The sequence below is a fragment of the Garra rufa genome, chromosome 2, assembly GCF_049309525.1.
Source record: "Garra rufa chromosome 2, GarRuf1.0, whole genome shotgun sequence".
Lineage (NCBI taxonomy): Eukaryota > Metazoa > Chordata > Actinopteri > Cypriniformes > Cyprinidae > Garra > Garra rufa.
In genome coordinates, this window is record NC_133362.1 from 71,171,841 (window position 1) to 71,186,957 (window position 15,117).

Sequence of the window (15,117 nt, forward strand, 5' to 3'; positions counted from 1 at the left end):
ATCGAAATATTGTTGTAAATGTTGCCATATTCAAATAAAGAATTTAAAATACAGGGCAAGTGTCACTTACTAAACAAGTGTTCAAATGAATGACAGCCTTTTATAATAAACAATTAGCTGATATGCATGTAAATGTAACCCCTCACACCCAAGTCCTACCACACCCGCTCCAAGCAGGTCTCGAACCCGGGTCTCCAGTACATGAGGCGGATGCACTAACAAGGAGGCTTAAGGCTACAACCTCTAGGGTCTGTCGCTAGTGCATCTCTTGAAATCGGGAGAAAGGTTTACCTGCACAACAGCTGCTAGCTGGCCTCCGTTACATAAAGAGACTTTTTTAAAGAGTTTTTTTATACTTTTAATGACACAGAATAGCGGACAACTGACACAAAATCATTGGGTGAAGGGAAGGGGGCGGTAGCAGCAAAAGTTTCGAAACGGGAATCAAACTTAGGGCACTTTGCGCAGAGTTAAGCTATATATTGATGCACTAACCGCTGGGCTATCGTTGCTGACGTAAAAGTTATTTTTTTCTATTCATGATAGAATATGATAACGTAAAACAAAACCAAACTGGACACAAGAACAGCTGTTACTTCTTGCCCAACGTTGGATATAATCAAATGAAAATTTGGATAACCTCCAAGACTAAAAAAAAAAAGAGTTGTGTGGGAATATGCGTACATATACAGGAAGAGTGTTTCTAAATAGTTTAAGTTCCGAGGCAGATCGCCAGCAACTGCAATATTAGGAAGGTTAGGATTTGATCTTGTGATTTAGGCTGATTTATACTCGAAGCGTTCTTCTGCACCGCAAGCCTGTGTTGCCTGCGCACGTACATCACCAAATTCTAGGCCTCTGTTCCTAAAAGATCTTAAGGATAAAAGTAGCCTCATAACTTAGCGATTCAGGAGAAAATCTTAAAAGTAATGTTTAAAACAATCCTAAGTTTAGGACTCCTAATTTTTGCTCGAAGAGTATTTCACAAAGCCTTTTAGCACTAAAACTAGCTCCTAAATCTGCGAAATGTTAGGAGCAGTGGAGAGGACTCCTAAATCACTAAGATCAAGTCCTAAAACTATCCTATAATGGCTGTTGCCGGCTGTCTGCCTCGGAACAGAAACATTTTAGAAGCATTGGATGATAATGAGCTTTTCAGAAGATGTGGTCTTAATCGCGAAGGTATTATGACTATTGCAGAATTGCAACAAATAGAAACAACCCAATAATGGCACAGATTAAGGTTTTGACAATCCTCGAATGGAAGCTCCTTATGAATGCAATAAATATTTTAATGAGGCAAAGGATTTCAATCTGCAATATCATGACAAGGTTACATGAAAACATTATCGGTAACTTGAAAGTAATGTCCGTTTAGGTGTAGCTGTTGTTTGTCACTTAAATCTCTGCCTTAATTTGCCTGATTTTGCAAAGAATACCAGCACTTTTCCCAGTCATCTTTGCTTCTGGACAAAAGTGGGAAAGCTGCATTTATTTGCACATATATTTTTCCACACATCTTTTTTCCTTTTTGAGGTTATCCCAACTCCAAATTGTCCCTTATAGGCTATCATTGTTTTCATGAACAAATTGAGCAAGAAGTAAGAGTTGCTCTTGCATCCAGTTTGGTTTTCTTTTACGTTTACATGCTTTACTATCTTCTATGATCTACCCTGTTAATTAAAAGGCTGTTTACATATATAGCCGCTAGCTGTATACGAGTAGCGTACATGTGGCTGAAGATACACATTTTAGTGAGACTTAGCCTGCATTTTAAAATCTTTATTTCAATATGGCAACATTTTTGTTTTAAAACCTTTATTTAAATATGATATAATAGTGCACGTTACAATATTTCTATGAATGAATCTCTGACAGAGGCCCCTCCCCTGTCAGCCAATCATTGTGTGCATAGTTAATAAGCATGTCGACATCATCCATAGTAACGAGGTCAACCCCGCCCTTACTCTTAGCTTAAGACTTATCTCTATTCCTTGGTAAAAGTTTGTCTCAGCAGCTTTGTCAATAGGTTTTAAGAAAAAACTCTTAGCTAAAAACTTTTCCTGCCATTTAAGAGAACTTTTAGTGGTAAGATGAAAAGGCTCTGATCATGTGTACATAATGTATTGACATTAAAGTCATTTTTAACATGATAATTTTATTCTTACATGTACTTTATATTATGTTATTAGCTTTGCGATAGATAATGCAATGAGTAAATGAATAGATATGCAACAGTTATGAGTAATATTCAATAGTCTAGTGCAGGGGTGTCAAACTCATTTTAGGGTGAGGGCCGGATGAGAAGAAATGTGACCATGTGCGGGCCGAATCTCCTTTTTTCATAGAATCTCCTTTCAAATCATAGTGCACCACATTACTAAAGAATTTGCAAAAATTATAAAAAAAAAATAAATAAAAAAAAAAACTAGAAAGACTAGTTCTAAGCCGCAGTCATTCAACTTTTTTCATTCCTTTATAAAATTTAATAAGTTCATCAGTGATCCTATATCAGAGACACATTTGTGTGTATTTTATTTAGATTTTTAACCTTAATGAGTCATAAGCGATCGAGGGATTGAAGCACTCGCGTGTGAACAATGAACATGAGCCGCATTGAGAAAGTTCCGTCACTAATTAACATCGCAACGAACATTAAGCATATTTTCAGAAAAAAAGTTTTCGTCCTTTCCATGGTCACGATGAGTATTTTGCCATCCGACTATTTCTATGGTCACGCATTGATGGATTATAGAGATGTTTGTACTGGCGTACCTGCTCAGCCAAAACAGCTTTAAAATGTTTTGTGAGCAATGAGGTGACACACGAACACTTCACTCGAGAAGCCGTGCACACCGCCACACGAAATGGGTGATTTCACAAAGCCAAGCGACGCGTGTAAATCATGCTTTACGTTGCACAGATTTAAGAGCTAGTTTTAGCACTAAAATGCTTTGTGAAATAGTCTTAGAGCAAAAATTTATGAGTTTTTTATTTTTATTTTATTTTATTATTTTTTATTTAAAGGATGAATACGGGCCCTGGGGGAGAAATGCTCTTAAGAGTAGTCTTAAACTTTGACTTAAGTGTAAAAAAATTCTTAGTAAGAAGTAGGACTTTTTTAAGAGTAGGAGACTTTTATAAAGAATCTAAAAGCAACTTTCAGTAGAGTTTGAGACTGAGGCTGCGTTCGAAATCGCATACTTCCATACTATATAGTAGGCAAAAAGCAGTAGGCGAGCAAAAAAGTATGTTTGAATGTTCAGTATTCATAAAAGAGTAGGCGAGAATTAGTAGGCGAGTGCACTAATTCTCGCGAGATTCGGACGAACGTATACTTAAAGTGCGTTCGAATATGCCTACTTACCTACTATATAGTAGGGGGAATGAGGACGTGAAGAAAGAAGTACGTTCGAAACCTCAGTATTCATAAAAGAGTAGGCGAGAAATCCCCGGATGTCCTACTGCTTCAGCCCAGATTCTGGAGTGTGCATCCGATGGACACTTTTCTATCCCAGAAGCCCACGGGAGATCAATACGTCATAAAGAAGAAGAGGAAGAGGATTCGTCATAACCAAACATTTCAAATAAAAAAATGGACGCGGGTGTTTTCAAATGTGAGTATTACAAACCAATAACACCGTTCCTTCTGTTTGTTGAGATTCTGTAAATTTCAATTGTTGCAGATGTAAAGACGCTACATAGCATAGTAACGTTATATTTCTGATTTGTTTTATGTATAGCTAACAGGGAAGCTCTAGTAAGCACACGTGTGTCTCTAAAGTAAATATACATGTATGATACACCATATATATCTTAAAGACGATTACCAAATGTATACTTAACATCTGACAGTAAAATGCTACAGTAGATAAGTTTTGCAGATGAGCACATGTGAGTGATGTATGTGTGCTATTATGCAGTTTGCATCACTGCTTACATTAGATGTTACTGTAAGTAGTGTAAATACATTTACATAAAGAAATTAGATAACATAAATTAGATGTTTTATTTGTCCATTAGTACTTTTGATGAATTGAGGAAGATTTGTGTTGGATAAAAAGCAACTTACCACATCAGTAACTAATTCAACAAGTGAATGTAGTATTGAGAACATACATCACTAAGGGAATCTTTTTACATGTTACAGGGACAGATGAGCAGACGCATCTGCTTATCCGGTGGAGAGGGGCTAATGAAGCCCTCTTCACCGGAAAGCGAAATGCTGCCATCAAAGGCTTTGAGTAAGTATACAACAGAAATGAATAAAACATCTTTTTAAAATTTAAGCTATAGTTTATTTTAATTATTGTTATCACAGCACTTTTCTGATTCTTGATTTTGTGCCTTTGCTGCAGAGCTTTTGTGGTGGAGCAGGGCCTGGAAGGCAAGGTCACTGCTTCATTCATTAAAAAAAATGGGAAAACTTGAAACAAAAGTATAAAGTAAGATCATATTGTTACCTCTAATACAGAAATCAAATTGCACTGTGCTGTTCAACTGATTGTATTTGTATTATGTTTGTGCAATTTTGTAGGAACTGAAATGTCCAGCAACCGGCGTGAGCACTGAGGATGGAGAGCCCACAGCAGCATCATGGAAGTGGTTTAGTGCCATGGATGAGGCAATTGGGAGCAGACCCTCCATCACACCGCCTGCTCTCGTTGCCTCATCTGGGCCAGATGTTGCTGTGGCCTCTTCATCCTAAGTGATGGCAGCGCCTGTAAAAACTAAAAGAAAAGGGGATCTCGTCGATCTGATGAGGGAGATGGAGGAACGGGAAGCGGAGAGAGAGAGGGAGGAAAGAAGATGGTGAGTAATGGAGGAGAAGGAAGACAGAAGGGAACGAGAGAGACAGCAGAGAGAGGAGAGTCGACAAAGAGAAGCAAGAGAAAGAGAAGAGCGATGGCGGCAGGAAAGTGAGAGAGAGGAAAGGAGAGACAGGGAGGCAAAGGAAAGGGAGGAAAGATTCCTTCGCCTCCTTGAGGCACTCACAAAAAAATTAATTAAATAAATTGTAAAATAAAAGCATGTTCTGATCATTTACACATTTGTTTACATAAAGAACAAACATTTTAAAATAGATTTTATCTATCGTTATGCATACAGTACTGTGCAAAAATCATAGGCCACTATGTTGTTTTAGCAATGCTTTAATGACCATCCATATTTATTTTATAGTCTCTTTTATTAAGATAAAAAGATTCTGATTTTTTAAAATGGTTTTATGTATCTCCTTTATTTTCTATAAAGGAGATACAAACCATTTTTAAAAATCTGATCAAAATGGCTTCTATAGACAAAAATATATATATTTTGTGTAATCATCTGGACACCTTGCAGTTTTTCCAAAAACTGAAGAAGTTCCGTCTGTTGCTCAAAATAAAGGTCGTCACACCAAATACATGCCACTTTAGCCTATAGAAGATGTTTTTATTTATTTATTACAGAATTTTAACATACAAATACAAATTTCATGTGCGTTTGTGTATATATATATATATATATATATATATATATATATATATATATATATAGCATTGCTAAAACAACATCAAATGGTGGCATGAGACTTTATGCCTGATACAATGCATATAAAACAATTTCTAGACATTCACAGTACAGTGTGGACATATAGACATTTGGTGATGCATTCAGAAGATAACATTCATAAATTATTTAAATATAAAGTGATGAATATTTTGTGCATTGTGTACCACACACACACTTTAAAAGGATAGTTTTATTATTGTGTATCCGACTTCTAAATGCATATAGAACACATAAAGGGATATCATGGTGGTCACTGCTCTGTTGGGTTTAGTTCCACACACCTGTCTGTAATTTTCAAAGCAGCTGTTATTAATTGGTTTGATTAGATTCTTCAGGTGTGTTTAATTAGGGTAGGAAAAACTCTGCAGAACAATGTCCCTCCATGACCTAAGTTGAACTTGAGACTGCTTGCACAAACTGCCTTAAGTTTGCATTAACTACACAATAGTAACAAAGTTATTAAAGTTTACCAAACTATATCAATTCAATCAGTATTTACTTCATGTTGTTTGATCCCTGTGTTTTTCTCCCTTTACACAAGAGCTGAGTATCAGTCAGTGGACTTTCAGAAGCTTCAAAAGCATAATCAAATAATGTCATGAAGCTCCTGAAACTCAGGCTCCATTGACTGATATTGTATTAACAGAATAATAGAAAAGAGGGATTGTACAACATGAAGGCAGGTAAATAATGACTGAATTTATGTTTAGATGAACTAACCTTTTAAGCCCCCAAATAAAAACAGTATGACATGCTTGTATGCATTTATATTATAGTAACACCTTTAGAAAACAGTAGCTTTATAGTTTGTGTCCGAGACGCTTTCAAAAAAGGTTTTTCTAAAATCATTTTGATTTCTGCATTTGACAGATGCTTTTATCCGAACTGACTTACAGTGTTCTTATTACAGGGACCCCAGTGCTTCTGGAGCAACCTGGAGAAAAGAGCCTTGCTGAAGGACACACTGGTTATGATGGCTGCTGCAGAGATGGAACCAGCAACCTTCTGCTCACCAGTTCAACAGTTTAGCTAACTACACCACAAAAGTAATAAAGCTACACCAGAAATGAGCATATCATTGTAAACATTTGAAATTAAATTAGGCAAGAACTGAAATGCTGACAATACTCATTTTAAATGTTTTAATTGGTATAAATGTTTTATAGATAGTCATGCTCATGGAGAGCAGCCACACAAATGTTTGGGGCAGACACAGCTGCAGCCAGGTTGTCCCACACGTGATCTCCCGCTCTTGCCTGAAGGTTGTGGGGTTCAGGGGGGCCGTCATCATGGTCTTCCTCATCCTCTGCCTCAACTATGTCCCCATTGAGAAGAGCCAGATTATGAAGCACAGCGCAGCACGCAACAACCTCAGGCACAAAGGCAGGGCTGATCTCTAAGGCCTTGAAGAAGATAGAGCACCAGCTAGTCTTCATCATCCCGAAAGCTCTCTCAACGATGTTACGGGCACGGGAGTGCTTGCTGTTGAAACGAGCCTGCACAGGGTTCTGCACAGGCTCTCTGTATGGGGTGATGAGGCAGATGGGTGCACTCAGACAAGGATAGCCACCATCCCCAAGGATGCACTTTCCTGGTGGTGGGAACAGGCTGCCCAAGTACACAGGGCTGCTCCTCAGCACCCTGGCATCGTGCACAGACCCAGGATATCCAACAAAGATGTCAAAGAATTTCCCCCGGTGATCAGTGATGGCCTGGAGTTGGATGGAGTGAAACAACTTCCTGTTGTAGTAACAGTGGGAGTTATTTGCTGGAGGTTTCATGCGGATATGACAGCCGTCGATTGCACCAACTGCCCTGCTGAAAGCTGGTGAACCAGACAGCTGTGCAAATCCTGCCCCCACTGCCTCCAGGTCATCACCGGTTGGAAAGCAAATCACCTTCCTTAAAATTCCCAGGACAGCTTTGCTTACTCTGTGCACAATATCATGCACAGAGGTCTTGGGGATATCGAAGGTCTGTGACACTGCCCTGTAGGATGCTGCATGGGCAAGCCATTAGAGGAACACCAGCACCTCGATATCCATTTCCCACCCATGGTCAGATTCCAGTCTGAGTGCACCAATGAAGGACCTGATAGACGGCAAAGACAGGCGAAGGTGGGCACGGTGGTCAGCTGCTTCATCCAAATACAGCCGCAGAATCGGCACAGCTGCATTAAGACCGCAGTAGGATGTGGGGTTCACCGCCTGTAAATATGTGATTGTTAGCACAATACGTTTAAATAAAGCATTGTTTCATATGTTGTGGACTTGTATTCATTTTTATTTTTATTTTGTCAATGGTCAGTAAATAGAATATACTTTAATTCATGCATTAACATGAAAATTAACAGAAAATGCATATATTCACATTGGTTGATTTTGTGTAGTTCATGCATAGTTAGTTCATATAACAATACAATTAAGTAACTTTTTTCTTTGTTTTACAAAAATATATAAGTTTCAGTGACAAATTATGCAATGTTATTTACTATTGGTCAGCATGTATCAACATTACATAATTGTAGGAGTGAGCTAGCAATGCAATTAATTTAATCTAAATTTTTAAGTATTGATACTTACATTTTTTGATTGTAGAATTAACAGTCTTCTCCAAAGGTGAGATCTTCGAGCAGCTGCTCGACGTCTCCTTTTGGATGAGATTATTGCATAGATTTTTCTTGCAAACATTCTTGTAGTAAAGTGGTATAACCACTGATGAAATCAGGTGTTAGTGCACCTGTCAGTGATACCTTTTAAATTGTTGCGCTTGGTATAACGTCACAGGTCGCATGGTAACGCCAACGCAGATTCATTATCCTCTTCATTCATGTGAGTAAACTGTACAGTAGGTGGCGGTAATACTCCGTAGGAGTGAACGGCGATTAAAGAAGAAGAAGAAGGTAACGTCAACATGGCAGCTGATGTTCGGATCGTATCCATACTCAACGAGATTTGGCTGTAGAGTACGTACTCTTTTGGCGCTCGTTAAGTAAGTACTTTTTGAAATTAAGAACCTACTCATTGAGTATGCGATTTCGAACGCAGCCTATGTGTCTTTAATAAATGGATGGTTGGCCTGTCATGTGACTAGACACATGGCAGGAAGTACAACTGTATAAGAGAGCAGCATGACAAACAAAGGACAGTCACCAAACTGTTGGATTGAGGAGTTGGTAATTTTAGAGCTCACCTTTCCATTCACCACCTGCAAACTTTGAATTACACTTTCTGTGGATTGTATATACACTGGTGGACACTCACATTGGACTTATCAACACACTGGGGTTCTTGGACTGTTTTTAGGGTATGGACAAATGAACTGTATTCTTTTAACAGAGTTTGCCTGTTTTTAGGGTATGGACAAATGAACTGTATTCTTTTAACAGAGTTTACCTAGTTTTATCGTGTTGTTTTAAAGTCTTTTATGTGAACCTTGTAAATACACCAAATCTATTTAAACCCATCTTCTTTTATGTCTCATTCTTTTAACCACTAGTCATCTCTCACAGTTAAATCTGACCCCATTTTAGTCTTGTAACTCGGCTTATAAGGCCGATTGTTACACTTTTATGGGAGACCGCCTGGGAATACCAGGTGCTGTAAGCTTTTGCCTTTTCTTCACTATTTATATAATATGCTGGCTTTTACGGAGGCTGATCTTTAAATAGCCCACTTTTTGGAGCAGCCCTCGCTTATGGCCATACCGCGCTGAGAGCGCCTGATCTCGTCTGATCTCGGAAGCTAAGCAGCGTCGGGCCTGGTTAGTACTTGGATGGGAGACCGCCTGGGAATACCAGGTGCTGTAAGCTTTTGCCTTTTCTTCACTATTTATATAATATGCTGGCTTTTAGAAAGACGTGTTTTACCGCTCTATTTATTACAATCATTTAAATGTAATAGAGTTTTAAGTGTTTTACATGTTTTTTAGGCCATTTTATTACTCTTAACATTTTAAGTGTATGTGTCTTTAATAAATGGATGGTTGGCCTGTCATGTGACTAGACACATGACAGGAAGCAGGAAGTACAACTGTATAAGAGAGCAGCATGACAAACAAAGGACAGTCACCAAACTGTTGGATTGAGGAGTTGCTAATTTTAGAGCTCACCTTTCCAATCACCACCTGCAAACTTTGAATTACACTTTCTGTGGATTGTATATACACTGGTGGACACTCACATTGGACTTATCAACACACTGGGGTTCTTGGACTGTTTTTAGGGTATGGACAAATGAACTGTATTCTTTTAACAGAGTTTGCCTCTTTTTAGGGTATGGACAAATGAACTGTATTCTTTTAACAGAGTTTACCTAGTTTTATCGTGTTGTTTTAAAGTCTTTTATGTGAACCTTGTAAATACACCAAATCTATTTAAACCAATTTTCTTTTATGTCTCATTCTTTTAACCACTAGTCATCTCTCACAGTTAAATCTGACCCCATTTTAGTCTTGTAACTTGGCTGATAAGGCCGATTGTTACACTTTTATGGGAGACCGCCTGGGAATACCAGGGGCCTCATTTATAAAACTTTCTTACGCACTGATTTGATCTTAGAGTGTTCGTACGATCAAATCCACGTCAAAGTACAGATTTATAAAACCCGTCTTTGACGTGGAAAAGTACTTATCTCCACGTCAGATTCCAGCTTGGCGTACGACCGTTTCCTTGTAGTAATGCCTGGTATTGCAGATAATTCAGCCTCACTATAATTTGATTTCTTGCGCTCCTTTTTACTTGCCATTGTCACAGAGTTTTTGCTTTAGGAATGAGGTCATTTTATATGTTAATTAATTAAGCAGGGGCGTTTCGACGGCGGAACATTCAGCTGCACACAATTCCACGATCATTTGTGATTTATAACTGAATGACTGGCGTACGCATGGATTTCGTGGTACGTTCGTTTCTCTGAATCGCTCTTACGATCAAATCAGAAAAGTTCTTAGATAAAATCAAGGATGGTTTCTACGCAAGTCTTTATAAATGAGGCCCCAGGTGCTGTAAGCTTTTGCCTTTTCTTCACTATTTATACAAGATGCTGGCTTTTACGGAGGCTGATCTTTAAATAGCCCACTTTTTGGAGCAGCCCTTGCTTACGGCCATTCCGCCCTGACAGCGCCCGATCTCGTCTGATCTCGGAAGCTAAGCAGGGTCGGGCCTGGTTACTACTTGGATGGGAGACCGCCTAGGAATACCAGGTGCTGTAAGCTTTTGCCTTTTCTTCACTATTTATATAATATGCTGGCTTTTAGAAAGACGTGTTTTAGCGATCTTTTTATTACAATCATTTAAATGTATTGTAGAGTTTTAAGTGTTTTACATGTTTTTTAGGCCATTTTATTACTCTTAACATTTTAAGTGTGTGTGTGCCTTTAATAAATGGATGGTTGGCCTGTCATGTGACTCGACACATGACAGGAAGCAGGAAGTACAACTGTATAAGAGAGCAGCATGACAAAGAAAGGACAGTCACCAAACTGTTGGATTGAGGAGTTGCTAATTTTAGAGCTCACCTTTCCATTCACCACCTGCAAACTTTGGAATACACTTTCTGTGGATTGTATATACACTGGTGGACACTCACATTGGATTTATCAACACACTGGGATTCTTGGACTGTTTTCAGGGTATGGACAAATGAACTGTATTCTTTTAACAGAGTTTACCTAGTTTTATCGTGTTGTTTTAACCCCCTGGGATCCAAACACGCGTATACGCGTTTTGTGGCAGTTTGCCAAAAGGAACTTCAATTACTCGGTCATTTCTGATTGTACAGATAAAAGCAGTACATCAATCGAATCTGTAAAGGGTCTACTTCTATTTGTATATACTCACAAAACCAAAAAAATATTGTGATTTTACAAAATAAAGAAAACATAAAGGGTGTGCTGTCTGCCGCGTTGATCTCCGTGATCTTCATTCAGAAACGCGTCATTAAAATAGACTATAACTCAGCCAATATACAACACAGAGACATGAGCAATATATCTAGAGCAGTGGTTCTCAATCCTGGTCCTGGGGGACCCCTGCTCTGCACATTTTGCATGTATCCCTTATTTAACACACCTGATTGAGATTATCACCTCATTAAGAGAGAGATCCATGAACTGAACTAACGAGCTGATGATCTCAATCAGGTGTTAAATAAGGGAGACATGCAAAATGTGCAGAGCAGGGGTCCCCCAGGACCAGGATTGAGAACCACTGATCTAGAGAAAGCTTGATATCTATAATTTCAAATGAAGTAAGGTTGATCAAAATCAAATATTCTGTGATAAAGTAATCCGTATGAAACCAACACGATGTCCATTCTCTCTTGTCTGCTTCATTAGTTTTAATTAGATCACGCCCAAGAGCGATTCTATCTTTTCATATTCAAATCGTCCACGTGAGGGCGCCGCGCCAAAAGTAGACGCCCACATCACAGTAAACAAAGGAGAAAGCAGTTTCTTTTCTTTCAACTTAGTCCTTTCTGGAAGAAGACGGGCTGTCAGGAATAAAACTTACTTCAGAAGATGAACATTATATGAGACTCGGCGTCAACCAGCAGAGGAGATATTTACACAAGTAAGTTTTTTTCTTTTATACTTGTTAGTTGTTACTGTGACAGAATGTGCACACATTTTACCAGTTAAGACTTTTTGCCAACTGTATTTCCTGACTACAGCAAAGTGAAACATTATAAAGTATGTTTCATTTCACTGCATCTAAATGTCTCATGATGACAGGATGTTCCAACTTTGGTCGAAAAACGCGCCGGCGCGTTTTGAGGCACGCTTTTGTAATAACGCCGAAAAGAATGTAAAATTCTCCGTCAGTTTTGATCGTACAAATACAACCAATACATCATTCGAAACTGTAGAGTGTATATTTTTATTTGTATACACTGTGCTTTAATGAAAATAAGAAAACAGACAGGGCACGCACTCTGCCTTCACTGTCTCTGTTATATCTTTTCAGAGACACATAAATGAAACAACCTAAATCTCAGTGATTACATGCCTCACAGACATAATGCATATACTTGTAGAAAGCTTGAAATGTTTACTTTTACATAAACCAATTCAAATAAAAAACTAATATTCTCTTTTTAAGTAATCTGTATGAAAGGTAGAAGATGTTTGGTTTCTCCTGTATCACTTCATTACAAACCTTACACCTGTATTTATCTCGCACTGTTTTTAACTAACTGTGCCTAACTCTGCCTAACTGTTATATGCTATACACTACCAGTCAAAGGTTCTTTTTTAAAGAAAAATAATTATCTAATTTTGTGAAATAGGTTTACTATAAAAAAAACTGCTCACTTAAAAAAAAAAAAAAAAAAAACTTTTAATAATAAAAAAAGTTTGGCTGGTAGTGTATGTGTTTTCTCCATATTAGCTCTGTCTTTGTCAGATCATTGTGTTGCTCACATCTACTTGTTTTCTTTGCAGTTTCTGCTGTTCCCCGTTTTCCTGTGTTCAAGTTTCCTGCAAGTGATTTGGATAGTGCACCCACGACATCTTGACTTCTGTGTTGTTTATCACTTTTGTTCCTAATAAAAAGTTTAACTGCACTCACAAGTGAATCTCAAGTTATTTTGTGTGATAGTTAAATATATTCAAAATACGATTCAAACTTAATATATATTTATTTTGTCCTTTCATTTTTCCTTTATTCTTTCTGTTGTTTCCTCTCAGTCAACATCTGACTGAATGGCTCATTATGCGGGTCATTATGCAGGTCTTTGTCTTCTCAGGTGTGAATCACAGCATTATTCATGATGATTCACGCCTCCTCGCATATAGCCATTCTAAACAAAAAGTGTCTTCAGAAATTTAAATCTATATACTGTTTTGTGAAAAAAAGTGAACTAGATGATTTTCACATCATTTGGTAGAAAACAACCTAGCCTACCACATCCAGTTCTCGAAAGTCCCGAGAACAAATATTCTGTATGTGTTAGATGACCTTATTTCAGTGACTTCAAAAATTTAGTTTTTCAATATGCACGCATAAACGTTGTTTTCTCAAAAACTTAAAAGTGTACATTCATGTTTCTTACATATTTTTGTAGTCCAATTTGTGCTAAATACAATGTATTTAGATTTAGGATATTAATATGTTTTTAACATGCTGAAAAAGCACAAATGTCAAGGCATGTTGTAACGGTGGTCGCCATGCTCCAAAAAAAAAAAAACTTAATTCTAACGGGATTCGAACCCCGGTCCTCCGCACTTCAGGCCCGTGTCCTTACCGCCAGCCTACTGATCCGCTTTGGAAAAAATAGTCTCTTAGTTTGCCAAGTCACGTAACAAAAATTATTTCACACAAAAAAAAAATTTAATGATAGAGTTCGGGCGCCAGACAGGCTTTTAATCCTGTCACATTTATGAACATGGTTTAAACCCGGTATAGCGTGAAAGTTCCATCCGTTACTCAAAACACACAAAAATTACGAGAACAAGTCCAAATGTTGATGTTGAAGTGCAAGGTAAACGTTTAATCCAAGTGATGGGGGGGAAAAAGGAAAAAAAAAATATATATGTGTGAAAAAACGGACATCAAGCGCGTTCAGTCCTCCAGAGACTGCGCCATAGATCCTGAAGATCCACGTCCACAACACATAAAATAAAAGGAAATAACACGTAAATACATGAATATACATAGTTAACATTATACACATACATTAAATATGCACATAAAACTATGACACTGTGGCAACGTATGTAAATGTGTGTGTGTGTGTGTGTGTGTGTGTGTGTGTGTGGCAAGAATAACCAGGCACTGACCCGAATCCGTAGAGAGGTGTACGTAGGGCTACCATGCCAACGAAAGCTTCACTCTTTTTGGTCCATTTCCAACTACAGCGAGTTCGTGATCGTTGCAAACACATCCAAAACCAAAGCTTCGTGTCGCAATGTTCTCCAAACTCCACATTGGTATATCAACAGCGTGCAAAACAACCACTCCGTCCCATGGCAGGTAGGCCACACAGGTACTCACTCTGCAATACACGAGTCTATGGCGCAGCACTTCCGGATGCGTCCGGCTCCCTTTTAATCACCTCTTGTCCTCTATTTCCGGTTCACGGGGTAGTTCCGATTAGAAAGTTTTCTGAGCATTTTATTTATTTTTATAAAAAAAAAACACTAGTGTGAAAAAGAAATACACTGTGGCAAATTCCTATACTGCCACACTCTCCCCCCCTAGAAAAGATACAATTAGAAACCCAAAAATTCCTCGTCTTCCTCAGAAGAGTCTTGGAAAAGCTTGTGTAGTTTTTCTTTTCCTTGGATCTCTAAGTCCTCCGCAGTGGGATAACACATTTTCAGGTTGCAGACATGGGCTGTCCGAATGTCTTCTCCTGTGTCTTCAAGGACTATTTTGTAGTTCAATGGACCTAGTTGCTGCAGAACACGGTAAGGGCCCTTCCACTTGGGAGCTAATTTTGCACTGAAATTTCGTTGTGCACTGGATTGTGGGAAGTTTCGTAACCACACTCTGTCTTTTTCTTTAAATGTTACTTCTCTCCTGTTCTTGTTGTAATTCCTTAATTGCCTTTTCTTTGCTTTTTGACT

At 38.2% G+C, this 15,117-nt stretch overlaps 1 protein-coding gene and 2 non-coding genes across 3 annotated transcripts in view; all 3 read left to right on the top strand.

Annotated features, from left to right (window-relative positions):
- LOC141326076 (uncharacterized) overlaps positions 1-15,117 on the top strand; it is a 214,985-nt gene that overhangs the window by 18,071 nt on the left and 181,797 nt on the right. The window contains exon 3 of the mRNA XM_073834775.1: positions 14,526-14,534. Within this exon, the coding sequence (XP_073690876.1) occupies positions 14,526-14,534 (9 nt within the window). The remainder of the gene's footprint in view (positions 1-14,525; positions 14,535-15,117) is intronic.
- Positions 9,246-9,364, top strand: LOC141327851 (5S ribosomal RNA). Its single transcript, XR_012355123.1, has one exon. It is a non-coding gene; the product is annotated as a 5S ribosomal RNA (ribosomal RNA).
- On the top strand, positions 10,646-10,764 carry LOC141326798 (5S ribosomal RNA). Its single transcript, XR_012354147.1, has one exon. It is a non-coding gene; the product is annotated as a 5S ribosomal RNA (ribosomal RNA).